Source organism: Micropterus salmoides, unplaced genomic scaffold, assembly GCF_014851395.1.
Source record: "Micropterus salmoides isolate LMB-PRFRI ecotype aquatic unplaced genomic scaffold, ASM1485139v1 Ms_hic_scaffold_3, whole genome shotgun sequence".
Classification (NCBI taxonomy): Eukaryota; Metazoa; Chordata; class Actinopteri; order Centrarchiformes; family Centrarchidae; genus Micropterus; species Micropterus salmoides.
In genome coordinates, this window is record NW_024042261.1 from 38,831,381 (window position 1) to 38,856,491 (window position 25,111).

At 47.4% G+C, this 25,111-nt stretch overlaps 3 protein-coding genes across 10 annotated transcripts in view; 1 reads left to right on the plus strand and 2 right to left on the minus strand.

Annotated features, from left to right (window-relative positions):
- wdr62 (WD repeat domain 62) overlaps window positions 1-5,238 on the minus strand; it is a 32,350-nt gene extending 27,112 nt beyond the window's left edge. For 5 of the 6 annotated variants that reach the window (XM_038693230.1, XM_038693232.1, XM_038693231.1 and 2 more), the window contains exons 1-6: window positions 4,906-5,238; window positions 3,556-3,647; window positions 3,333-3,395; window positions 2,895-2,952; window positions 2,626-2,793; window positions 12-149 (exon numbers count right to left, since the gene is read on the minus strand). In XM_038693230.1, the coding sequence (XP_038549158.1) occupies window positions 12-149; window positions 2,626-2,793; window positions 2,895-2,952; window positions 3,333-3,395; window positions 3,556-3,647; window positions 4,906-5,019 (633 nt within the window). In that variant the 5' untranslated portion in view covers window positions 5,020-5,238. Of the gene's footprint in view, window positions 1-11; window positions 150-2,625; window positions 2,794-2,894; window positions 2,953-3,091; window positions 3,242-3,332; window positions 3,396-3,555; window positions 3,648-4,905 lie in introns of those variants that run through there. The other variant, XM_038693234.1, reaches the window with a different exon arrangement.
- A 3,489-nt stretch (window positions 5,239-8,727) lies between these two features.
- Window positions 8,728-10,759, minus strand: wdr74 (WD repeat domain 74). Its single transcript, XM_038692652.1, has 2 exons — window positions 10,047-10,759; window positions 8,728-9,352 (listed from the first exon to the last, which is right to left on the minus strand). Exons 1-2 carry the CDS (start codon window positions 10,653-10,655, stop codon window positions 8,816-8,818), a joined length of 1,146 nt encoding a protein of 381 aa, XP_038548580.1. The 5' UTR covers window positions 10,656-10,759; the 3' UTR covers window positions 8,728-8,815.
- Window positions 10,760-13,096: 2,337 nt separating this feature from the next.
- On the plus strand, window positions 13,097-24,417 carry LOC119882568 (protein IWS1 homolog). 3 transcript variants are annotated; one of them, XM_038692650.1, is made up of 17 exons: window positions 13,097-13,311; window positions 14,909-14,991; window positions 15,142-15,784; window positions 15,875-15,940; window positions 16,034-16,241; window positions 16,321-16,378; window positions 16,460-16,566; window positions 16,845-16,995; window positions 17,074-17,156; window positions 17,297-17,426; window positions 17,504-17,621; window positions 18,811-18,922; window positions 19,158-19,214; window positions 19,954-20,010; window positions 20,095-20,206; window positions 20,618-20,769; window positions 22,933-23,038. In XM_038692650.1, exons 1-16 carry the CDS (start codon window positions 13,269-13,271, stop codon window positions 20,741-20,743), a joined length of 2,154 nt encoding a protein of 717 aa, XP_038548578.1. In that variant the 5' UTR covers window positions 13,097-13,268; the 3' UTR covers window positions 20,744-20,769; window positions 22,933-23,038. The 3 variants fall into 3 exon arrangements, with proteins under 3 accessions (XP_038548578.1, XP_038548577.1, XP_038548579.1); XM_038692649.1 differs by lacking the exon at window positions 20,618-20,769 and having other exon boundaries at window positions 13,100-13,311; window positions 22,933-24,417; XM_038692651.1 differs by lacking the exons at window positions 19,158-19,214; window positions 20,618-20,769 and having other exon boundaries at window positions 13,101-13,311; window positions 22,933-24,417.
- The last annotated feature ends 694 nt before the right edge of the window (window positions 24,418-25,111 follow it).

Below are 25,111 nucleotides of genomic sequence, written 5' to 3' on the forward strand. Positions count from 1 at the left end.
CAGGACGGTACCCGGCGTTCTTTGGAGGCGTCCAGGTACCAGAACTTGACGTGTCTGTTTCCTGCGGTGACAAAGTAGCTGTTGTCCCGAGAGAAGGAGACGGCCGACACTCTGCTGGACACTTTGTTGGAGGCGATGACCGAACCTTTCTGCTCACAGACAAAGACAGCAGGAGGGGGGGTGCGTGGGGCAACGGGTCAGGTGTTACTGCAGGGTTTCTGCACCTCGGCAAATTCAAGACTTTTTAGGACCATTAAGAATTAAATTTAAGACCAAAAAAAAAAAATCACTAGCAGAGTCAATAAAGGTATTCAAATGCTGAACAGTGCTGAACACAGGCTAGATGCATTGGCACGGAGCTGCTGAAGCTAACAGCCGTGAAACTAACTTGACCATAATCTTTTCTATTCGACGAGTCGAGCGGTCAATACGGAAGTATCCATGCTTGTAAAATATCCACCGTGTCCGCGTCTGCCCGGGCAGCCCGTCCAAGTTAAGTACATATCTGGGAAACTGAATTGTCATTTAGCAGCATCCTAGTTTAATACAGGTTTCTTATTTCCTACAAGGTTGACGTACTGCCGGGGTCGGAGGGTACGATACGATACGATACATGCAGGGCTCAACGTTAAACTTTTTTGCAACTGGCCGTCTTTCCAAAAGTTATTCATCAGTGTTACAACAAAATCAAAGACTTAAGTTAAGTTTTACTGTTATCTGTTATTAAATACATCCTGGGTATTAAAAAAACTAAACTAAAAAGTTGCACCTGTACCTGCTTCCAGGTACTTTTTTTCATATCAACTCCGTCGAGGTTCCAAGCGAGCTGAGGGACAGAGGCCAGCAGCAGAAACTTTTATATTTTACAGTTTTCACATGTTATTTCATCACTAAATCCACTTCTGAGGAGCTTTGAGGTGAGAAATCAGCTGTGTAGATTTAGAATATTGACATTTTTACGAGAAGTGATGGCAGAACAAAAATGCTTTAATATTTTCAGAGTTGAGGAGCTCCGCAGGTGGCGGCGGGGGGGGGTGGGGGGGTGGGGGGGGTGGGGGTGTCACACAGACCGCTGCAGCACCTTATCTGTCGTTACATTCAAACGCTTTAACTTCAATCAAGAGACAGCTTTTGACAAGCACTCGTCACGTAACCACAACTCTGGATTGGACAACGATGCGCCAACAGCTGCAGGATGTTGAGTTGCTACTTAAATACTAATGTACTAATGTCTATGAATGCAAAATGCTCATGAAAAAGTTCTCTTTATTTATTTAACAGCTCAATTCTCAGCACACATTTTTCAGTCTGTAAGTTAGAAATACAAAGCAACTCTGGAAAATTATTATAAAAACATAAAAAAGGCACATAAAAATGCAAATTCACTGAATTTTTTTTGATGAAAATTCAAATTGCTGTGTGACACCTGAGTCACATTATATTAATAACTGCTCAGTGACAGTGTTGTGCTGCCATTTCTCCACCTAGTGGTAGCGGTGTTTTTAGGCCACTGGGAATGTTGAGTTTTGACCCTTTGGGGTTGCTGTAGCTGGTCTAGACAGTGAAGTTAGCAGCTCTTTTGTTATTTCACACAGAGCTCAGGAAACATTTGTACTTTTTGCCCAGTATGTCACTCAGGATGTTCAGCATGTGAAGCAAAATGTTTATGTTGAGATGCTAATGTTCATTAGCACATTAATGGAGATTCCCATCATATATTAGCACTGAGCTAAACTTCAAAGTGCGATTTTTTTTTCTCTCGATATGATGGGCTGGAGTATCGATACAGTTTCATGGAAAAATGTATAACCATAACTTCTGCATCGATTTTTTTGCCACACCCCTACTGCAGAGGGGAGAATTTGTTTTCTTGCTCTAGAGCTGAAAATGTTGCCTCCCTTCACTTTACTCAGCAGTTTGCCGCCAAGACACGGGAATTTCGATGCAAGTCTCGAGGAGCTCATTTAGTTTTCCTGCTAACTTTAGGCAACCTGCCTTCAGCAGCCACTCGGCTTCATTACTTTATATTTCAGGCTTGTGGAACACCTCTGCCCGGCAGCTCTCTCTCTCTCCACTTCACATGCCTGTGGATACATAGCTTTATTTTTCCTCTAGGAAAATAAATAGAGTTTGTCTCCAGTAAAAAAAAAAAGAGCCTAACCCTTGGTAAAGAAAATCTGGATCCTGGTCTTCACGGTCCTTCGCTGTTATTATTTTGGTTGGTATCTGGTGCGTCTTCTAAACAACGAAGTGAGTTTGCTGACGTGGCAGCGTTTTGTGGAAAACGGCGACGAGAGGACAGATTTGCAGAAAAGATTGGTCAAAATTGCAAGTCTATCTATAATAGCTGCGATCGCGACATCCTGGACGGACCGCTTTAGGTGGAGTCTCCACTGTGTTTACATACCGGACAAACCAGTCTATGTGACGACCAAACAGGAAGCAGCCAGTCCCCTGCTGCGACCGTACGCCAGAAAATACTGATACTGGAGTTACTGCAGCACTACCCCTTCTCAACGTAGCCGTGTTTCTACAACTCACATAGCGCCGACTGGTGGTTTTAGTAGGAAACGACAAGTTGAGTAGTTAGTGAAACCATCTGTGTGTGTGTGTGCGCGCGCTCACCCTCCAGTCCCACACGCTAACAGTCATGTCATGTTGGTATCCCACGGAGACGATGTAGCAGCTGTTGGTGGAGAACGCCACACAGGAAACTCCGTATTTGTGAGACTGAACCTCGGCCACCTGACCGCCATCCACCTCCCACACCCGCACACAGGGCATGTGACCGCTCTGAAACACACACACACACACACACACATATATATCTATATCTCTCTATATATCCATCCACAACTTCACCTGTCCTCCCAGGTGTGTAACTCAACTCTTACCTCTCCAGTGACCAGGTACTTTCCATCATGGGAGAAGGCCAGAGCACTGAAGGGTTTTCTGAAACACAAAAACACGACACAGTTAGACACCATCACAGAACCAGAGACACCAGAACATAAGGTTTCAGTGGTTGGAAGATACTTTCAGGTGATTCAGCCGCTCATTAAGGTGTTACGGTTTGGAAACGCATCACAACCTCTGTAACACAGAGTGAGACGTCTTCTCTGTTGATCACATCAAGTCCTTTTCATTCACCAGTTAACATTTAATTCACATCAGATCAGTCAGTTGAGCTGATCAGCTTCATAGTGCTGAATCATCCCCTTCAGAGTTTGGATCAAGAAAGCTGTGAAGAACAGATTCTGTCATCTCAACGTATCATCAACGTTTCCATGTGCAGATTCTACTCAAAATAAAAGGTGTAGCGGTCAATCTACCTGGACGTGTTGGTGATGTGACTCTGTTTGTTCGTCTTCGGGTGAAGCAGCACGATGACGCACCTGACACACAAACACAGTCATCACGGCAGGGTTCACCTTCATGTTTGTACTGAGCCTGATACAGAAAAGCATGCTGGGAAAATATCAGATACCAGCATCAACTTTAAAATACGGGGCGTCGCCCTTTTCAAACAGGAGAGCCAGAAGAGGCGGGGCTTACCCTGCAGGGTAGGCAATGAGGCCAGAGTTGGGGTCAGAGGTCAAACTGCTGCTGCTGGCTGTGCCAATCCCCAAAACTTTCTCCAGACTCACCTGAAACAACACACACCAAACTGCATTCAAAAATCTCACAATTTAACAAACTGTGCCTTCCTCGGCTCTGAGATCATCTCATCCTCTCTGCTTGTTAGCTCCATGTTAGCTTCGCAGCAGCAACCACCAGTGCACAAACTACACAAGTACTTGAGTACAAGTACAGATACCCTTAATATTACTTTACTAAAACTACAAGTCTTTAATTTAAATTTCTACTTGAGTCAAAGTACCTGATTTTGAAAATAGTACCAAAAGTAAAAACTACTATTCATCAGTAAGCAGGACTACCTAAACCAATGAGAGAAGCTGCCTCTATAGATAGTTTCAAGAAGCAGCTCAAGACCTACTTTTATGTTTTTAACTGATTAAACACACTTTTATTTATGTTTTTAATTTGATTTTATTGACCTGTCTCCTACTCTCTCTCTCTAGTTTTAACACCTGTTTTGTGCTTGAGGGGTATGTGCATGCTGCTGTATTGTGTGCTTTATTTACTATTATTAATATATTATTTCCATTTTCTATTTATTTTATTTCACCTATTTAACTAATGTTAAACTGGTTTTCTTGGGGCCCACTGGTAAGTTAGGATCAGGGTGTTTCTGTGTGTAGGTTAGAAATAATACTGTACATTGCATGTACTTTATTTTAGTATTTATCTAATGTTAGTGCTTCACTCTATATATAAGCTTCAGATTGTTTACCAGGGGTCCCTTTTCACAAATCGGCGTTATTGTACTTTAATGTTTTGTGAATAAATTAACTGGACTATAAATGGTCGCTAGTAGCATCCGTGCTACTACTTTATGTTTTTCCTGTTAAAAGTGTTTTCACTCTTTATAGACTCAACATGTGTAAAACATTTAGCATTGTTTTCATGGTGTCTGATATTAAATGTGCTGATTTAAATAAACTTTTACTTTCTGTGGTGTCACAGAGAGACACGGGCTACAGGTTTCAGCGTAACACCGGTGGCCTGTTATCTAAACATTAGCCTGTTGTTGTGAAAAGTTAGCTTCACGACTAAAAACGTCGCAGTGATTTTAAAATACTTTCACGTTTATTTAAAGCTCAAAACCATCAAAGTCAAAAGTTTTAATCGTCTGTGTGTATTTTGACATGATGTTAGTTCGGTCACAGTTCGTCTTTAAACTTTTTAGAAACTTCAGCTCTTCAGGAAAACACTTTTTAGAAAAACTCCGCGGAGCTAACGGGACTGATGCTAACAGTTAGCTCCGTTAGCAGCGGAACGTACCCGGCTGCTGGGCGGCTTCTTGTGCTGGCTCTGCCGGCTCTGCCGGCTCTTCCTCCCCGCTGGTTGTCTCCTCTTCCCGGGGTTGAGTGAGCCGCAGTCCGCTCCCTCTGCCATGATAACTTCTTTTTAAAAGTTATCCAAAGAAAGAAAGAATAAAGTATCCGGCTACAAAAGGAGCCGTATCGGATAAAACAACTGTATAAACTCCGCGGTGTCTGTCCATAAAAGCCCGCTGATGTGTAAAGCAGGAGCGGGTCAGTTTCTGAGAGCTCTCCGCTGGTGGTGATGGAGGACTAGCTTCATGCTAACTGTAGCTAAATGAAACCTGACACTTCTCTGCGGCGGGAGTTTCGTTCAAACGGAGCTCCGCCCACTTCTTCTTCTTCTTCTTCTTCTTCTTCTTCGGGCTTAAACGGCAGCTTGCGTCCGCAGTGTTGCATCACTGCCACCTTCCGATGTTCTCTCCTCACTGCAGCTGTGAAACTGCGAGCTGCTTTCATTCCTTAAAACTTGCTAGTCGCTATTTAAAAGCTTCTAGAGCTCATTTATTAGTCACTACTAACTATGTTTTAGTTATAGGCCAGATATATGATGAAATTAGGGGATGTATGAATTATAATTTTGAGCAGTGGTGGGGAAGAAGTATCAAATTACAATAATTTCAGAGAAAGATCTTTTTTTTTCATTTAAAATTTAATTAACACCACTACACGTACACAAACACGTGCTGCAGCTGATCCAGAATGCTGCAGCACGTGTTCTGACAGGAACCAGGAAAAGAGATCACATTTCTCCTGTTTTAGCTTCTTTGCATTGGCTTCCAGTAAAATCCAGAATAGAATTTAAAATCATTCTTCTTACCTACAAAGCTCTTAATGGTCAGGCACCATCTTATCTTAAAGAGCTCAAAGTACCTTACTACCCCACCAGAGCACTGCGCTCCCAGAATGCAGGGTTACTTGTGGTTCCTAGAGTCTCCAAAAGTAGACTAGGAGCCAGAGCGTTCAGCTATCAAGCTCCTCTCCTGTGGAACCAGGTTCCAGTTTGGGTTCAGGAGGCAGACACCATCTCCACATTTAAGAGTAGGCTTAAGACTTTCCTCTTTGATAAAGCTTATAGTTAGGGCTGGCTCAGGTAGTCCTGAACCATCCCTTAGTTATGCTGCTATAGGCCTAGACTGCCGGGGGATTTCCCATGATGCACTGAGCTCCTCTCTCCTCTACTTTCTCTCCCTCTGTATGCAACCTCATCCCATTATTGCATGTTACTAACACAACTTCTCCCCTTTCTGGTAGTCTTGTGCTTTCTCGTCCCTCTCCTCTCTCCTCCTATCACTTCCTGCAGGTTTTCTGGCTCTGGAGCTGTGGAGTCTGGATCTGTGGTTGCGGGTCACCTGCTGCCCCCGTGTTCCTGCTCGACACCCTCTGCTACAACAACTATTGTTATTATTGTTATTATAATCATTAACATTACAATTGTTATCATTAACACTACTATAAATATCTGTACCATTTTTCATTTAGGCTATAGCAACATCACCTTCACTGTCTGTACCTCTGTGTGTATATTGTGTAGGCTGCTTGAAATTGAATACATTAAAGCACACAGCCTGCCAGCCATGTGTCTGGTTTACGATAGATTTTTTTTCTCCAGGAGAAACTTTAGTTTAACCCTCCAGCAGCGTCACAGACGTGCAACATTACTAACACAAAAGTTATTTAAGTTGACTTCCCGTGAAAGCGGCTTCAGTTTTCATGTCCACTACCTTCTTTGTGTTTATTTAGATTGTGCTTGTAAAGCTTTATTATTCTACTTTAAACCTGCTGCTTGTTGGAAATTCTGCAAATAAAACATGATTCTTATCCAGTTGCTTTTTTATTCTGAAACACAGTCATCTTGGATTTACGCTCAGAGTACAGACGGGTAAACCGGCTCTCAGGAGGCCGATACATCCTCCTGACTGACAGCAGCTCTAATCTAACAGCATAAATATATATAGTTATACTGTAGAGATTACTGCAGCTGATGTCTGACTGTTGGAGCTTCATCAGCAGAAAGTCTGAGGTAAAATAGCTGTAAATGTGAGCATATGTGAGCTTTTGACCTCAGACTTTCTGATAGTGAAGCTGCTGGTCGGCTGACGGGTCTGTCCAGAGTCTAAATAACATCTAACTTACAAACCATCAACCATGAAGGGGCGCAGCGACCAAACTTCTCTTAAGGCTCCCCTTAATGTAAATATACATATATATAAAATTGAACACAATAAAAAATTATACCTTATTTTAAATGACAATATATTAAAAAATTCAAGAAATGTACGCTGACACTTTCAAACTCATCCTCCTTTTGACTTGATGAATAAGAACATAATAATAATGACAGGCTATTGTGACACGGTGTCTCTCTGAATTATTAATGATGCCTATTAAAAAAGAAAACCCTGAAAACAAAAACCTGCATTCTGGTGACATTTCCTGTTCTGCCTTTCCTACATTAATTTGTGATGAAAATGTTTTTATTTATGTGAAAGGAAACCTAAAATTCAGGTGGCAGGTGACATTTCAAAATCTATAAATATAACAGAATCTAAGTGTAACGTCCTCCCTGCTGACTCAGCACGCATGCAGCCTGATTTAGTCTTCGCTCCTCTTTTTGTCGTGTTCACAGGGAGAGAGCGGGAAACTCGGCCAAGTAGAAACTGTGTCAAGAAGTTGTTAAAGTTCCCGACTGCTGCTGCACGTTTTGGGTCATTTTCTAATCAGCAACACTCACACGCAGCTCATGTCTTTCAGCTCGTTAGGGCGTCTTTTACCGCAGCCCGCTCTCCCTCCCCGACTCGGCGCATATGGACGCGTGGTCGAGACCCATCGGCGTCAGTTTGTAACGCACTGGGGATCCCTGTGGCGTCGCTTTGTGACGGTAAAAGCAGGTATATGATGTTTAACAGGAAAGACTGAGTGAGGAGGTGGATGGAGGACCAGAACCCCGACTTTGAACCAGGAGATCGGGGTTCGTGCGAAACAAAAAGTCGACATTAAATATTTTTATTGAAGTTACGTAAATTGCGTAAGTGACACTGAGTGTTAACTGACGTACGTAGTTATTTTAACCCAAACCAGGATCTTTTCCGAACCTTAATCAAGTAGTTTTGTTGCCTAAATCTCACCAAACTGCAACGTCTCACTACTTTAATTAGGGGTGGCGATGGCGCAGTGGATAAGATGCTGTGAGATACCAGGGTTTAATTCCCCACTGTGACACATCCACCATTGTGTCCCTGAGCAAGACTCTTAACCCCTCGTACAGCAGCTGTAAGTCGCTTTGGATAAAAGCGTCCGCTAAATTAATAAATGTAAATAACGTCCAAATTCAAAATGGCGATGTTTTGAAACACTAGCGTTTTATTTTGAAAGTCTAACTGGACGTTGCACATTTATTATATATTTGTTGTTGCTAACTTGACCGCGGAGCCATAAACGTCAACAAATGACGCAGAACGGCGTTAAAAGGCGTCGACCGAGCGTCAATATGTGACGAGTCGGAAGTGAGAACGCGTTGTTTACCGTCTGTTCGTGTTCAGCTGTCAGAAGCTGTCAGCTGACTCCAGGAAGAAGTATAAACAGAGTCCAGACCCGCCCCCACGCCGCCTCTGATTGGCTGTTGGGTTGGGGCCTTAGAGAGTGACTGGTTAGGCAGAGCCAGTAAATAAAACGGGAAGGCAGAAACATCAAACCTGATGCAGACTCGCGTCCTCACAGAAACATTCAGGCGGGAAAAAGTGTTTTAAAAAGAGTGAATATTACCCATCAGACACCTGGAGGCACTTAATAACGAGCTGTTTTAATGAAGCTCAACATAAAGAACAAACATAAAGTGTCCCACACTCTGATGGCACCTCGAACGCCCCTCAGTCCTGTCCCTTCTTCTTCTTCTTCTTGCTCTTCTTCTGCGGTTCTTCCTCCTCCTCTGTCGTCTTCCTCTTCGTCTTCTCCTCCACCCGCTCCATGGCGTCCCACACCTCGTCGCCTCCCTCCTCCTCTTCCTCCTTCACCCCCTGATCCTCCCCCGCCGCCGCCGCCCCCCCTCCCTCCTCCAGGTCTCTGCTGGCGAGCAGGAGGCAGTTGAGGCGGGACTTGAGGTAGACTTTGTGCTGCAGCTTGCGGTCCTCCAGGCTGTGGATGCGCAGGAAGCGGTCCAGGCCACAGGACGCCACCAGGGGCTGGGAGGGGTGACACTGCAGCGCCCTCACGCCGCCCGCCAGCCCCTTCAGGCAGCCGCGGACCACGCCTTTCCTCAGGTCCAGCAGGGCGATCTGGCCGTGGGTGTTTCCCACCACCACCGTGTTACCTCCGGCGGGCAGGGACAGAGCGGTGAGCGGGTACTCGCCGTACTCGACCTCCAGGACGGGACGCCGCTGAGGACTGGAGGGGTCGAACACGTGGACCTGACGGAGGAGACGACAACGTTAAAACTCAGATCATAAAAGCCAGACCAATTATTTCTCTGGAGGCGGCGTGCTGCGTTCACTGTCCTCCCTGCTGGGCAGTGATGTTATATTACTGACTTCATAAAATGATGTAGGAGTAAAAAGTAAATGTACTTTCCACCATCAGATGTTATCACGTGTTTCTTCCTGTATCCGCAGTCTGAAGTAGTTTAAAAACCTCCTGTGTTAAGAACCAAACTACAGCTAAATAATGGCGGAAATCAGCCGGCGATGAAGGTCACATGGTGTTAATCACAGGGTGATTATTTACCTACCCAGCTGCCTCCTGTGGTTAACATGCTGTGATTATAGCAGACAATTAACTTTACTGACATTAAAGGTGTAAACAAACCTTTAAAGTTTCGTGAATCATCAGAAACTATAACTCTGGTTTTGTTGGATAACGTGGGTGTTTTCTATGTTGACGGCGGAGCAACATGGTTGTTGGCATGTTGTTTTCATAATTTCCCTTTAATATTTAGGTACTAAATTTAGGCCGAGTGGTAGAGGAGGGTTTAAAGATCAGATCTCAAGGGAGGAAAGTGTTTTTCACAGGGTGCGCATTCGCCCTCTGCGCAGTAAACTTTAAAAAGGACTGTTTTTGAATGGAGTTTGGCGGATCTCTGTTTAAAAGAAGATGACACGAACGCACCTGATGGTAACCTGTGCACGTGACCACTTTGTCCGAGTCCGGGATGAAGGCCACGTCTCGGACCCACTGCGGCCGCCGTAGATCCAGCCAGTCGTCCCGCAGGTTCTTTGCGGTGAACACGGGTTTCTCGGGTTTCTCCAGGTCCCAGATCTTCAGCCCGTTCTCCTTCCCGCCGGTCGCGACCCGGTGCGGGCTCCCCGGACTCTGCCGCATCCGGCACACGTTCTTCCCCGCGTCCAGCTCCGTGACGGGCTCGCTGCTGTCCTCCCTCCACACCCGCAGCGTCCCGCACTCCCCGCAGGTGACCAGCGCGGCCCCGGGGAGCGCGGCCAGCCCGGTGAAGGGGCCCTCTGCGGGGTCCCCGCAGCGCCGGGTCTCCGTGAAGGCCCCCTTCTCGGTGCTGAAGGTCTTCACGGTTCCGTCCACGGACCCGACCAGCAGCTCGCTCTCCGCCGGGTCCCCCCAGCACAGCGCGCGGACCTCCTGGTCCCGGCTCAGGTGGCTCGTGTTGCAGAAGTTAAAGGCCTGTTTCCGGGACAGACTGACCCCCTTCAGGATCCCGGTCTCCGAGCCGAGCCACACGGAGCACAGCCGGCTCGTGTCCCCCATCACAACGGATTTAAATGGACCGAAAACTGGATCTAAGCGGCTCCGGGTCCTGGTTCAGACAGCACGCGTCCTCCTCTGTCGACTGCGTCGCACGTCAAACACGTCACTCCGCGTCGAAGTGTTGTTTAAATAAACTTTATTGAGCACCGCGGAGCAGACAGACACAGTTCAAAGATGATCGATGAGTCAAAGTCTAAATCTAATTTATTATTATTATTATTAAGTTTTGGTCCCTTAAGCAGCAGCTTTCCTTCTAACAACATGCAGGTTTCATTTCCTCCCCCTGCTGCAGAATAACCAAAGAAAGCAAAGTTCAGGTCAGCGAAACCGAGAAATAATGTAAATTCCAGAGATTTAAAACATTCAGGGATCAAGTAAGAAGTTTTCCAGTTATTCTGCAGCAGTGGAAGGAAACTCGTTTCTACAGTAAACCCGTTGGAAGAGCCTGTTAAAACTCCTTCAGCAGCTTTAGGACAATATTATAAATATTCCATATGATATTAATGAGGGCAGACGGAGCAGCTGGTCATCAGTTGATCCTACTGTGAAATATTGAACCAAACTTCATTAAATGTTCATTTTACATCTGAAAATGTCGTTTTTAACTTTGGTACATTTCAGGTTTTTCACTTCTACTCAGATTTAGTGAAGAACTACAAACATGGCGGTGCTCTAAAACTTTGGCCCGGTGGTGTAAAAGCCCAACAGGTGCCCCTTAACATTAACAGGTACACCTGTGACCTCTGAGAGGAACGAGCTGCCATGTTCACCACATGTTCACCACACGTTCACAGAGTCTCTTCACACTGGAAAAAACATGTGACGGGAATTTAGTGAAATCAACTAAATCTCTTTAATTCAACACTAAATATATAAAAGTTTATTAGTCTGACTGATGTTTCATTCAGTCAGCATCAAACACTGAACCTTTTGAAATGATAAGAATTAGAGATGATCATGCAGCCTCTCTTCGGTTCTGGTTCAGCACTGTGTGGGTCTGTTCTGAGCGGTCCTGATGGTCTGCTGTTGTGGGTCTGACCCGCTGACAGTTTTGCTGTAGAATACTTGGTGACCTCTGAAGTTGTCGTGCGGTTCGGGGCCCCATCAACTGGTGGAATGAATCTGATTTATCAGCATCTACAGACGCACATTAGTTAAATAAGCAGGGATATTCTAAGCTTTGTCAGATTTTAGTTTACTGAAGCCCGTCTGCGCTGGACTGGGTTTTCTTTTGGACCTGAAACAAATAGTTGACCCCCCGCCCCGGTTGTCAGTGTATGATTCGCACCATTTGTGTCTGAAAAACCAAAGGGTTACAGGGAGAGTTTCTCATGGCAACACATAATGCCTGTTATAATTTTAGGATTGTCTTAAATTAACAGTTACTTTCATTATCAATTAATCCGTTGATTTTAGGTTCTATTAACTGATTGGTCTACATAATTTATAACGAAAAAAGGCACACCACAGGGTTTCTTCTTTGCCTCGAGTTTTCTTTTTCCTTGCATTTTAAACTCTTTGACTTTTCTTTCTTTTGAAATTTAAAAAATCTTGGACACTCAAAAGCTACACTTACATTCTGTTACAAAATACTTAGCACTATTTGTCCTGTACAGAATTTCAACAAAAAGGGATAGAACAGATGAGCGACACATTTTAAAAGTTATTTAAAATTAAATTTTAAAATTTATTTAAAATGTGAGGGAAAAAAAGACGGAAAGAGAGGGCAAAATTAATATGAATAAATTCAACATAATACTGAGAGAGTGAATGTGCCCTTTTTACAGTGAGCGTGTGCAGCGAGTGTTTGTTAATTCACGCGTCTACACTGTCGTCTGGTGGTCAAATGTTAAAATATGTTAAAAATGTTAAAAACACACACACACACGTTTACTGTAGTATTTATTTATTTTATTTAAATTTTTAATATTTCTTTTTTTTTCCCCCAACAGAAACACACATACGCTTTGATTACTTCATGCTTTTATTACTTGTTTGATGAAATGTATGGGGTTGATTGTTCTTATGTTGCATGTATGATGCCTTAGCAATATTTTTGTTACACATTCATGCCAATAAAGCTAATTTGAACTGAATTATAATAATAAAAACATGTAAATCACAACACTGGGGGGGGGGGGAGTTTGATAAAGCCATTTATACGATCGTGTCTGTTCACTGCCCTCCTGTGGCCGCCGTGCGTAACTACACACAAACATCGGTGTAGTTACACACCGCGGCCACAGGAGGGCGACGCGTCACTCATGCGGACCAAAGGAAAACACTTTAAAAAATTACATTATTTTAAAATAACAATCAGACTTTATTAATGTTGTTAATTTACGGTTGATGATAAAGGTTTTATTATTATTATTGCAATTATTTTTTAAAAGAACTTGCTTTACGTCATTGAGAGGCGACCGCGCATTTTACACACATGCGTATATGACGGAAGTTCCACCATTTTGGATCTCGGGGGCTACAGTAGCTAGTTGTTGCTGTTAGCTTTCGCAACCTATCGTTACTTTTTGATCGGGTTTTATTTTCCCGCTCTGATATTAAAGTTGAGTGAAAGACAGAAATCCGCCCCCGTGCTCGGATCTGAGCCTGAACATGGACGGAGAAGAGGACGACTTCGTGTCCGGGAGCCGCTCCGGTAAAAAAACACTGTGCTGCTTTGTTTCCTGTTTGAGCAACAAGCTAACTGCTAACTCACGTTTACTCACTAACGGCGAACTTCACTTAAAATACTGCGGATTTAAAGGGCTCAGCAGCAGCGTTTGTTATTAAAAACCAGGAAATGTGTCCCGTTTTAGCTCAGGTCAGAAAGCTACATATCTTTATTAGTGTTTTGGGATACATGCCGAATTAAAAGTCAGACCTAAATTGGACATTTTTTTTGTTTTTCCGTGGTGTATGTTACGAAATGTGTTTGTTTTTTACTCGTTAGCCTTAAAATGCACGATTTGTGCACGGAGTTCGGCGCGCAGGCTGTAGAAGGGCCTGGAATCTCACGGTGACCCGTGCAGGAGAGCAGCCTGTGGGGAGTCCGGTATAAGACTCGGGCCCGGGTCCTGGATCATAGGAAGGAGATTTGTAACAGAGGTTAGCAGCAGTGTGTCTTATTAAAGACCGGGAAATGTGTCCCGTTTCGGCTTCACCCTCGGCGGCAGGCAGCGTTTTACGGCCCCGGTTCTCAGTCTTATTCACGTTTGAACGTGTTTACTGGATGAGGCTGTTTGTGTTTTGTGACTGAGGCAGAATCAGGGGCCACATAACGACTTGAATCCGCTCGTAAGTCGCCTCCTGTCGGCTAGAACCGTGCGGAGTGAACGCCGAAGTGCTTTCATGGTGTGGGGAGAGAATAGGTCAGAAAACTAGATGTGTTTATTTTAATGTTTCGATATTTATGCCGAATTGAAAATCAGTCCCGAGTTATACCTATTCGGTTTCTCGCTACATATTTTTATTTTATCACAGTGAATTATTTACTCGTGAACCTTAAAATACGCGATTTGTGCACGGAGTTCGGCGTGCAGCGCTGCTAGAAGAGGCTGTAATCTCTCTGATTTCAAGGTGAATTACTTTACCTGACGGTGACCCGGGCTGGACAGCAGCCTGTGGGGGGAGAGCTGTGTTAAGTTTCAGGGTCAGGACATTTCTAACAGACGTATGTCAGCAGCTGTGTTTATTAAAGACCAGGAAACGTGTCTCTCTTCGGCTTCAGGCTGCCCCTCATAAGTACAAATGAGGTGGTCCCATCCTGATCACGTGAACACACACCTGCCTGTGCACAGCTCAAGAAAACAGTCATTACAAGCAGCTTGTTTTAAAGAGTTTTATATATTTAAAAATAATAATAAATGAAGGAGACCTGTGAACCACAAATACTGCAGCATATTATTTATGAAATCTCCTCCTGTTTGTGAAGCATTTAAAAATAAAAGACAGCTTGTAACTTTCTTGTTGTTTATTTTACTTCCTAATTGAAATTATTTGCTTTTCTCAGCTTCTGGTTTCTATAAAAATTCAAACTTCCTCACATGCAGCGTGTAAACAAACTCTGTCCAGGAGGCCTTCAGTCACACAGGCTGACGATATAAAACTATATAACTTTTTGAATGGAGTTTGGTGTGCAGGCTGAAGAAGATCCTGAAATCTTTTCCGTACTGAAGCCGCCACGGTGCAGGAGACCGCCGTGTTCTCAGGCGGGACCGTTAAGGTGTGTTTGTGACCTGTTGTGTGTTCTGCAGATGACGGAGGCGGCACTCCGGTTCAGGACGAACACCAGGGGTCAGACGGCGAGGAGATGAGGAGCGACAGACATCAGTCTGAGGTCAGCACGCCGTCTTTTTAAAGAACTCTGAAGATCTGAAACACAAAATGTTGTAGTGTTCTTGTTAATGGTGGCGTTCAGAACAAACGGCTCCGCCCCCTCGGGGATCGATAAAGTGTTTCTGATGACCGGCGCTGTTTGTTTCAACAGGACGAGGGCAGCAACGACGAGGACGCCCCCCACGCCATGGAGGCCAGCGGGGCGGCCAGCGGCTCCGACGACGAGGATCACAGAGGAGGCGACAGCGACTCGGAGGCCGAGGCTCCCGGGGGCCGCCGTGACAATAAAAGTGACTCAGAGACGGAGGCTCCTCGGCCCGCCGACAGCGACGAGGACTCTCCGGTCAAACGCAAGGCGAGCGGCTCGGACGACGAGGCGGAGTCGCTCGCCAAACGCGGAGCTTCAGATAACGAGGAGGCGGGAGGGTCGTCTCCCGCCAAGCGCAGGGGGAGCAGCTCGGACATGGAGGAGGGGCCCAAAGCGGCCGCAGACAGCGACTCAGAGAACGAGGGCGTCAAACCTGCGGCGTCCCCCGACCGGCGGTCCAACGCAGACAGTGACTCTGACACAGAGACGCCTGCCAGACGCAAGGCGGCACAGATAGACTCTGAGGAGGAGGAGGAGAAACCTCAGGAGGGGGGGGGAGGAGGAGGAGGGAAGTGGAAGGCTGTGATGCAGTCTGACAGTGAGGAGGAGGAGGAGGGGGGGAGGAGGAGGAAGGCTGCAGCAGGAAGTGATGGGGAGCAGCAGGAGGAGAGGGAGCAAAGGGACGACAGCGAGGACGAGAAGCCAGGTACTGACCCCAGACCAGCGCGTGGGCGGAGCCGCAGCTGAAACCCGACACCTGTTTGATTCCCTCTCTGACATGTTCTGTGTGTTTCAGTGAAGAGGAAGAAGGCCGTCCTGTCCGACAGCGAGGATGAAGACGAGGAGAAGGCAGACAAGCCAGGTAAGATCAGATCACTGACCTCCAAAGACGGGACGCTCTGCCGTCCGCATACTTTTGGCCGTGCGGTAACCACGCTGTGTTTTCTCTCCTCAGCGGTGAAGAGGAGCCGCGCCGTGTCCGACGACGAGAACTCGGACAGCGACGTCGGCGGGCCCGATAAGAGCATGGCCGCCAAACTGCGAGAGCTCGGCTCAGACAGCGGGAGCGAGGACGACGAGGGGTCGAAGGCGGCGGCGGGGAAGAAGGACGAAAAGGCGCTGTTCGGCAGCGACAGCGAGTCTGGAGACGGCGACGAGGAGGAGTAAGTCAAACCACAGCACAGAAGGACGATTCAGGTTTTCTTTGGGAAAGTTGTGTGACCTTTGACCTCTGCTCCTCAGGAAGATGATCGCGGACATCTTCGGGGAGTCCGGAGACGAGGAGGAGGAGGAGTTCACGGTGAGTACGGCTCTGGGAGGGGAAACGCCGCAGGCTTCGTGACATGTCGGGTGACACGGGGTCTCCTTCCTCCGCCTGCAGGGGTTCAACCAGGAGGACCTGGACGGGGCCAAGAAGGAGGCGAAGGAGCAGCAGCAGGTGGAGGAGGAGTCCGACTCCGACGACGGCGTCGACCGCAGCGGCCAAGAGTGAGTCGCTAACGAATTAAAGATCCTTTTATTTATTTATTTATTTATTTATTTGTTTTATATGTACAGAAATGGATAAAGAGAAAATCACAAGGTCAGTTTGTTCTCCTGTGGCCGTGTTGGGCATTTAAACTCGTGCTGGCGGGGCGTCCGCTCGTTTGTTTGCGTCACCGCGGCGTGTAGTTACATTTCTGGGGAGTCGCTCATCAGGCCACAGAAGTATAAACTGACCTGAACACGTGGAGCTGAAGCGTGTTCGTGTTCTCGCGCGTTTTCAGCACCAGCTTCATGTCCGACTTCGACATCATGCTCGCTCGGCGGAAAGCCATGAACAGCAAGAAGAGGCGGCACCGCGACGGGGGCACGTTCATCAGCGACGCGGACGACGTGGTCAGCGCCATGATCACCAAGATGAACGAGGCCGCAGAGGTGAGTCCCCGTCAAAATAAAAGCCTCGGGGTGAGCGCTGCTTTTTCCCGTGACACTGACGGTGTGTTCCTCTAACAGGAGGACCGAACGCTGAACAGCCAGAAGAAACCGGCGCTGAAGAAACTCACTCTGCTGCCGCAGGTCGTCATGCACCTGAAGAAGTAAGAACGTGATTCATCGGTAGCGAACAGGCCTGCAGCTCAGGATTATTTAAATTATAGACCAATCGAAACAAGAGGAAACGCTTCAAAAGGCTGAACCTCAAAGGTTTAATGTTGTTGTGGTGGTGTTTGTCCCTCAGGCAGGACTTGAAGGAGACGTTCATCGACAGCGGCGTGATGTCGGCCATTAAAGAGTGGATCAGTCCTCTGCCGGATAAGTCGCTGCCTGCTCTCAGGATCAGGGAGGAGCTCCTGAGGATCCTGCAGGAGGTGAGTACGGCGGCTGCGGCGTGAGGACGTCCTGCAGACGAAGCTCAGGGTCTCACTGTGTCCTTTCCTCCCTGCAGCTGCCCAGCGTGAGTCAGGAGACTCTGAAGCACAGCGGCATCGGACGCTCCGTCATGTTTCTCTACAAACATCCCAAAGAGTCTCGATCCAACAAAGACCTCGCTCTCAAACTCATCAGTAAGAACCTCTCTTTGCATTCAGGCGTCTAACGGAGGCACGTGAGCAACTTGTTTTTGCCGCTGACGGAACTGAAAGGATCCCAACAGAGAGAGAGTTTTTCTCTTTAACCAGAAACCGTCTCTCTCTCGCTTCCTCGAAAGCCACCAGACTCCATTGATAAAAATAGTCATTTTAAATCTGCCTCCATCTGTTGGTTACTGTGTTATTGTGGGACTCGTTTTCAACCCTTTAACCTCTTCAAAGCAAACTGAATCTAGTTCTCGAACCATCTGGAGTATCTGCCTGCTTTTGGGCGTCTCTGAAAGAGACACTCTGGAGTGTCTGACCCCAAAGTCAGAATGACTGTAAGACCTACTGGAACTGATTAATATGAGTTTAAACACACTAAAACTAATAGATTTATCAACAAATCCCTGCAGATAACTACAGCTGGGAAACACTGTAGGGCCGCAGCATAAAGCCTTAACTTACCTCGAACAAGTTTACATTTCATACCAACACCATGAAAAATGACTATTTTCCACAGGTTTTTCTGACTGTCTGTCTCAGTGTATTTGTTCTAAAATAGCCCCGCCCCCTTGGCGGCAGGCGGCTGCTGCTGCGTCGTGTGTTTCCGCTGGTAGTTTATGAACTTCCTGCTTAAAGCTGGATGTTTATTGGCTACAGGAAGCGCCAGTCATCGGCACAGCTGGTTGCAATTGGCTCGGCCTACGCAGGAAATAACAGGGGCCGGCCCTTCCTCACAGCGCGGGCTCTCGTTGGCTATTGAAGGCTGTGAAAGTGACACGTGAGCTCCTATTGGGTCGGATTTGGTGCCACTCAAAAGGTCAAAGTTCAGCGGCTAATTTGAATACAAGCTGTCGTATTTGTTTACATTGAAATCAGAGTTATTAGGGTTATAAGACGGTGCGGCATCGTTGGATTAAGTTACTGTGAGGCTTCAGGTCGCGTCACTTTCAGGCGCTGATTGGACCCGCTGTGGCGATCGTATCTTGAAATGTTTGCGTTGGTGGAATCACGAGGATTTTAGCTTTGGGACGGTGGATCGTGTGAGCATGAAGTTAACGTTTTTGTCGGTGGAGTCCGGTGGCCTTAATGGTCTTTCACAAAAACACGGGAGAATAAAGTCCAGGTTGATAAATAGCGAAGTTCCCTTTAAGAGCGCTGACCTCTGCCGTCTGTCCAGATGAGTGGTCGCGGCCGATCTTCGGTTTGACGTCCAACTACAAGGGGATGACGAGAGAGGAGCGCCAGCAGAGAGACCTGGACCAGCAGATGCCTCAGAGACGGAGACTAAGGTAGGTCAACCACTCCTGATCCATGACATTTACCCTCTGCTGCCCCCCCCCCCCCCCCCCCGACCTCCCTGACCTCCCCTGACCTCCCTGACCTCCCCTGACCTCCCTGACCCAGGTCTCCAAACCAACATCTGTTCTGACTGCTGATGTTCCCACAGCTGCTTCCCTTCCTCTCTCTCTCCTCTTCTTCACTTCTTTCTTCCACTCCTCCTCTTCACCCCCCCCCCCCCCCCAGTCAACCTCAGAAGGTCGATAGGGCGGAGGAACCGGATGTCTTCTCTCCACCAATCAGGTTCAGTCACAAAATTGCATGGTTGCACTGCAAGTCCCGCCTCCTTCATGATTTGCTTGAAAGTGCTTCTGGATCCTGTGGGAGGAGTCTCACGCTGAGAGCGGCAGGCTGACTCCGCCCCCACATCCAGCGCCGTCTGCAGGACCTTCCTCTACTGTCACGTCTCTGATGTCCGAGCCGTTCGGTGTTGACGGCACTAACGATCAGCTGACTAACTGCTGTGAGGTGGAGAATGTTAATAACAGCATGGAGGCTCTGCTGCTGGTGTTTCTGCTCGGGTTCAGGTTCTCCTGCACGTCAGTAGAGTTGGGTATCGTTTTATTCTTATACAGCCTTCGTCACGTCGGAGCTGCTTCCTCTCTCGCACCGAACCTCCTGACTGCAGCTGCTGCAGTTTGTTAGTGAAGCTGAGCCAAACTTTGGAGCTTTTGCTGCGGTCCGCCACGGTCCAGGACCGGAACCAGAAGGACTCTCTTCTTCACGCTTTGTTGACGGAACACGTGAGGTGACGTTAGGTCGGCGTAGCGGCTGCTGGCAGATCAGAGACACTTTGACGGACGGTAAAAGTCTGCAGTTCAGTCAGGAGCTGAGATATGCAGGAAGTCGGGAACCGAGGAGCAGGATCCAAACGCACGAGTCTTGGAGATTTGGTTCTCGATACCCAACCCTAGTCCCGTCCTGGCGCCTGCGTTCACTCACTTCCTGCTAATTCATCTCTCTCCTTCCTGTCTGTCTGCAGCTCGGGGGGCCAGACGCCTCGGAGGGACCTGGAGAAACAGCTGACCGGAGAGGAGAAGTAAGCTTCTCTTTTAGATTTTACAGACTCTGGACGTCAAAGTGGGCGTGTGCTCAAGCGTTAACCATAACCTCCTCCCTGCAGAGCTCTGCGACCCGGCGACCCCGGGTTCTGCGCCAGGGCTCGAGTGCCGATGCCCTCCAACAAAGACTACGTCGTCCGACCCAAATGGAACGTGGAGATGGAGTCCAGCAGGGTGAGTACACGCAGTCTTCACGCCAGAGTCGTAGTCGTGTGGATGGAGCCTTAATGTGGAGTTTATTATTTAGAGGGGCCATCAGGGGCCCACGGGTAGAGAAGCAGCTGGTAATGTGTGCCTGAAAAGAAATTAACATCTTCAGAAATACAGAAATTCTCCTTGTTGCCGTCATTTAACTGTTTAGCTTTTAATTATGTAACTTCTTAAATGCAGCAAACAGCTGGTGGTTAATTAATCTAATAAAGTTCAGGTTACTTTATTGTTATTAATCAACATTTCAGATTTGGGTTGTTACCCCACAGGGGGGCAGAACACATGCTGAGGGTAGCTGTGTGATTCTAGCATGGAAGTCTGTCTGTGCACAGGAAGTGAGGTCATTTCAGCTTAGCTGTGATTGGTCCTGTGTAGAGCGGCTATAAGAAAGGCCTGAGCCGGCTGGAGAAGCACAAGCGCCGCTTCGCCGAGCAGAGGAAAATGCACCGCCCGCAGGGAGCTGTGAAGATCAGCATCGAGGGCAACAGAATGCCCCTGTAGTACCTGCTGCCGGCCTGAGGGGGGCAGTAAGTCCTGCTGCATGGTGTGACAGCGTGCAGTGCTGCTACAGACCTGCAGAGTTCCCCACAGACACGATGCTGTCTGTAGGAAACCTGTCAGACCCCCGACTCTCCTCTGAGACCCCTGACTCTCCGCTGAGACCCCTGACTCGATCCCTGACTCTCCGCTGAGACCCCTGACTCTCCGCTGAGACCCCTGACTCGATCCCTGACTCTCCGCTGAGACCCCTGACTCGATCCCTGACTCTCTCCTGAGACCCCTGACTCTCTCCTGAGACCCCTGACTCTCTCCTGAGACCCCTGACTCTCCGCTGAGACCCCTGACTCGATCCCTGACTCTCTCCTGAGACCCCTGACTCTCTCCTGAGACCCCTGACTCTCTCCTGAGACCCCTGACTCTCTCCTGAGACCCCTGACTCTCTCCTGAGACCCCTGACTCTCTCCTGAGACCCCTGACTCTCCTCTGAGACCCCTGACTCGACCCCTGACTCTCCTGAGACCCCTGACTCTCCTCTGAGACCCCCGACTCGATCCCTGACTCTCCTCTGAGACCCCCGACTCGATCCCTGACTCTCCGCTGAGACCCCCGACTCGATCCCTGACTCTCCGCTGAGACCCCCGACTCGATCCCTGACTCTCCGCTGAGACCCCCGACTCGATCCCTGACTCTCCTCTGAGACCCCCGACTCGATCCCTGACTCTCCGCTGAGACCCCTGACTCTCCTGAGACCCCTGACTCTCCGCTGAGACCCCCGACTCGATCCCTGACTCTCCTCTGAGACCCCTGACTCTCCTCTGAGACCCCTGACTCTCCGCTGAGACCCCTGACTCTCCGCTGAGACCCCCGACTCGATCCCTGACTCTCCTCTGAGACCCCTGACTCTCCTCTGAGACCCCTGACTCTCCGCTGAGACCCCTGACTCTCCGCTGAGACCCCTGACTCTCCGCTGAGACCCCTGACTCGATCCCTGACTCTCCGCTGAGACCGCTGACTCGATCCCTGACTCTCCTCTGAGACCCCTGACTCGATCCCTGACTCTCCGCTGAGACCCCTGACTCTCCTCTGAGACCCCCGACTCGATCCCTGACTCTCCGCTGAGACCGCTGACTCGATCCCTGACTCTCCTCTGAGACCCCTGACTCGATCCCTGACTCTCCGCTGAGACCGCTGACTCGATCCCTGACTCTCCTCTGAGACCCCTGACTCGATCCCTGACTCTCCGCTGAGACCCCTGACTCTCCTCTGAGACCCCCGACTCGATCCCTGACTCTCCGCTGAGACCGCTGACTCGATCCCTGACTCTCCTCTGAGACCCCTGACTCGATCCCTGACTCTCCGCTGAGACCCCTGACTCTCCTCTGAGACCCCCGACTCGATCCCTGACTCTCCGCTGAGACCGCTGAGACCCCTGACTCTCCGCTGAGACCCCCGACTCGACCCCTGACTCTCCGCTGAGACCCCTGACTCGACCCCTGAGACCCCTGACTCGACCCCTGACTCCCCCCTCACCTGGTGCATGAGTCTGTAACATGGACTCGGTATATTTCTGCTGTTTCTATCGTCCTGACAAAAAGGAAAACGGTCTCTGGTGTCTCACAGCAACATAAACCTCCTTTAATGAACGGATCCGTTGCTCAGATTCGATCCGGTACCTGAAAAAGCGTGATGAGACACGAGACACATGGGCGACGTCTACCGTGAAACATCGTGATGGACGATGTCATCGGGCGCGCGCACCTTATGTGCATGTGTTCTCGCACAGATTTCACTCGGTACCTGAGGTGCAGGCGGGTGAGTGTGTCGGACTGTGGGGAGAAGAGAACGCCGAGGCAGGTGCAAAGCAAACAATAAGAAGAATGTTCGTGGTCAATAAAAGCTGCTTTCACAGGGTGGAAAAATGTGAAAATTTGAGATATGTTTTGCAATCACGATGCCGGCTCAACGTCATGATGCCTGTCAGCCATCGTCTATCGGCCCAACCCTAATGACACATCAGCTAAAGTCTTCTCATTAGTTCTGTAATGTTTGTGTGTTATTAGAAAATCCTTTTTAAAGGGTTAAATGTGTCCGAGCCTCCTTGAACATGCATCCTGTTTTACTGTGAAGTTTCTGTGTCTGTTCCTGCAGCTTCCTGTTTTACTGTTAAGTTTCTGTGTGTATCCTTGCAGGGTCCGATGAAGAAGGGGATGTCCCGCGTCGATAAACAGATGCGTAGAATCGCAGACATCCGCCGCCTGACGAAACCGGGTCACGCTGTTAAAATCAGCGTGGAAGGAAACCGGATGCCGCTCTGATTTTAACCTCCGTAGGATTTATTCACTTTTTTTCTTTTTAATGTGTTGTGCCTGAACACAATCCCCCCCCCCCCCCCCTCCCTCCTCAGGTCTGTAAATCACGTGACATCTGCTGTAAACTCATCTGGTCTTTGGACACAAAATATAAAATCTTCTCCAAAATGATCCATTAAATAAAAGCTAACTGTTTTCAGCATTCAGGCTATGTTAACTTTATTTTAATATTATCTCCCAATTTATGTTAGCAGTTAGCTGCATAAACCACCATGTTAACTAAAGTTAGCATTACAATAGCTTCAACTCCATAATATTAGCTAATGTCAGACAGCTGCATTAGCTATCTCTTCAACTAGCAAGGCCTGTGATGAACTTATGTTAGCAGCTACATTAGCACCAGCTCCAAACCAGCTGGATCCTCAGTGTCAGCTAATGTTAGCACTAGCTTTACCTCAAAGCCAGCTAATTAGCATTCATGTTTATATCCCAAATCTATAATATTAGCTAATGTTAGCAGTCAGATGACTTGGTGGTAAAGCTAATGTAACTAAGTCAATAACATTAGCTAATGTTAGCAGTCAGATGACTTGGTGGTAAAGCTAATGTAACTAAGTCAATAACATTAGCTAATGTTAGCAGTCAGCTACATGTTAGCACTATGTTTTACCTCCAAGCCAGTTAATTAGCATTCATGTTTATATCCCAAATTCATAACATTAGCTAATGTTAGCAGTCAGATACATATGCTAAATCTCAAACTAGCAAGGTCCATAAGATGAACTTATGTTAGCAGCTACATTAGCACCAGCTCCAAACCAGCTGGATCCTCAGTGTCAGCTAATGTTAGCACTAGCTTTACCTCAAAGCCAGCTAATTAGCATTCATGTTTATATCCCAAATCTATAATATTAGCTAATGTTAGCAGTCAGATGACTTGGTGGGAAAGCTAATGTAACTAAGTCAATAACATTAGCTAATGTTAGCTGTTGGCTACATAAACAGGAACAGTTCGTAACGCAGCCCGCTTCAGGATCATTTTGGTGACATTTTACAGTTTTTGTCCAAAATATTTACTAATTTTCTGATACTGGATTTAAGAACAAACTCTTTCCCCGTCGCCCTCTTTGCCTCTGAATGTGAAGATGTTTTGCTAATAGGCTCGCCAGACCTCCTCCTCAGTCCATTTTGTCCCCTCTCTGCTCCCGTAGCGGCTGTACAGAAGTATGTAAAGTGAGTTCACGCCGGCAACACTGCGACTCTGATCCCAGATGTGGTTCAGAGTCGGTGTGTTGATTGTGTGTTTAGCCCGTCTGTTTGCAATGGATCAGATACTTTTCTTAATAAAGACTCAACAGAAACTCACCTGTGCTCTCTGAACTCTTCTTTTACACCTGCAGGAAGTTCACACCAAAAAGCCCAAACACTGTGTTTAGGATCAACTTGCATCCGATCAGGTCCATATTATACGTCAGGCTTTCAACTGTCCGTGTGGGGGCGCCCCCACACGATCGGGCTAGAGGATAAACGAGTTGATTGATGGATTATTAAAGTTCAGATTCCTTTTCTGCCTATTTTATTTTCTATTTCATAATTTCAGTCATTTAGTCTTGCTTCTAACTTAATCTGAGAGACCGTTCAGAAAAAAATAGTTGAACAAACGAGTGTTTTGTTCCTGTTTGAATTGAGTCCTGAATTACACACGTTTTTCAGTTTAAAAGATAATTCAAGTCAAAGTCGCAGTTTGTCTTAAAGTAAAGTAAAGTGTCTTGGTAAAGTAACATTTAGGTTTTGTGTGAAACCGCTCAATGAACTACATCTGTCGTCTCACAAAATACACATCACCAACATGTTAGCGCTGTAATGCTAAGCTAACGTTCACTGCTTGCTTGCTACTAGCTAGGAAGCTTAGCAATTTCCCACGCAGAGGTGTGTCTCACCTGATGTTTAATGCAACCTCTCCTGGTCCTTTCATCACAGCAGCTGCACATGGAAACTCTTTGACGTTAGCCACTGTGAAGAAGTTGCTTTGTGTCAGTTAGCACAGACTGAAAAAACA

Bases quoted from the DNA above. Each gene is read 5' to 3' on its own strand.
- wdr74 (XM_038692652.1), bottom strand. From the start codon at position 10,655: ATGGGGGACACGAGCCGGCTGTGCTCCGTGTGGCTCGGCTCGGAGACC. The intron at 9,353-10,046 runs GTGCGTTCGTGT...CTCCTCCGTCAG, and splicing joins CGTGCACAGGTTACCATCAG to GTCCACGTGTTCGACCCCTC.
- LOC119882568 (XM_038692650.1), top strand. From the start codon at position 13,269: ATGGACGGAGAAGAGGACGACTTCGTGTCCGGGAGCCGCTCCG. The intron at 16,379-16,459 runs GTGAGTACGGCT...CTCCGCCTGCAG, and splicing joins AGGAGGAGGAGGAGTTCACG to GGGTTCAACCAGGAGGACCT. The intron at 17,427-17,503 runs GTGAGTACGGCG...TCCTCCCTGCAG, and splicing joins TCCTGAGGATCCTGCAGGAG to CTGCCCAGCGTGAGTCAGGA.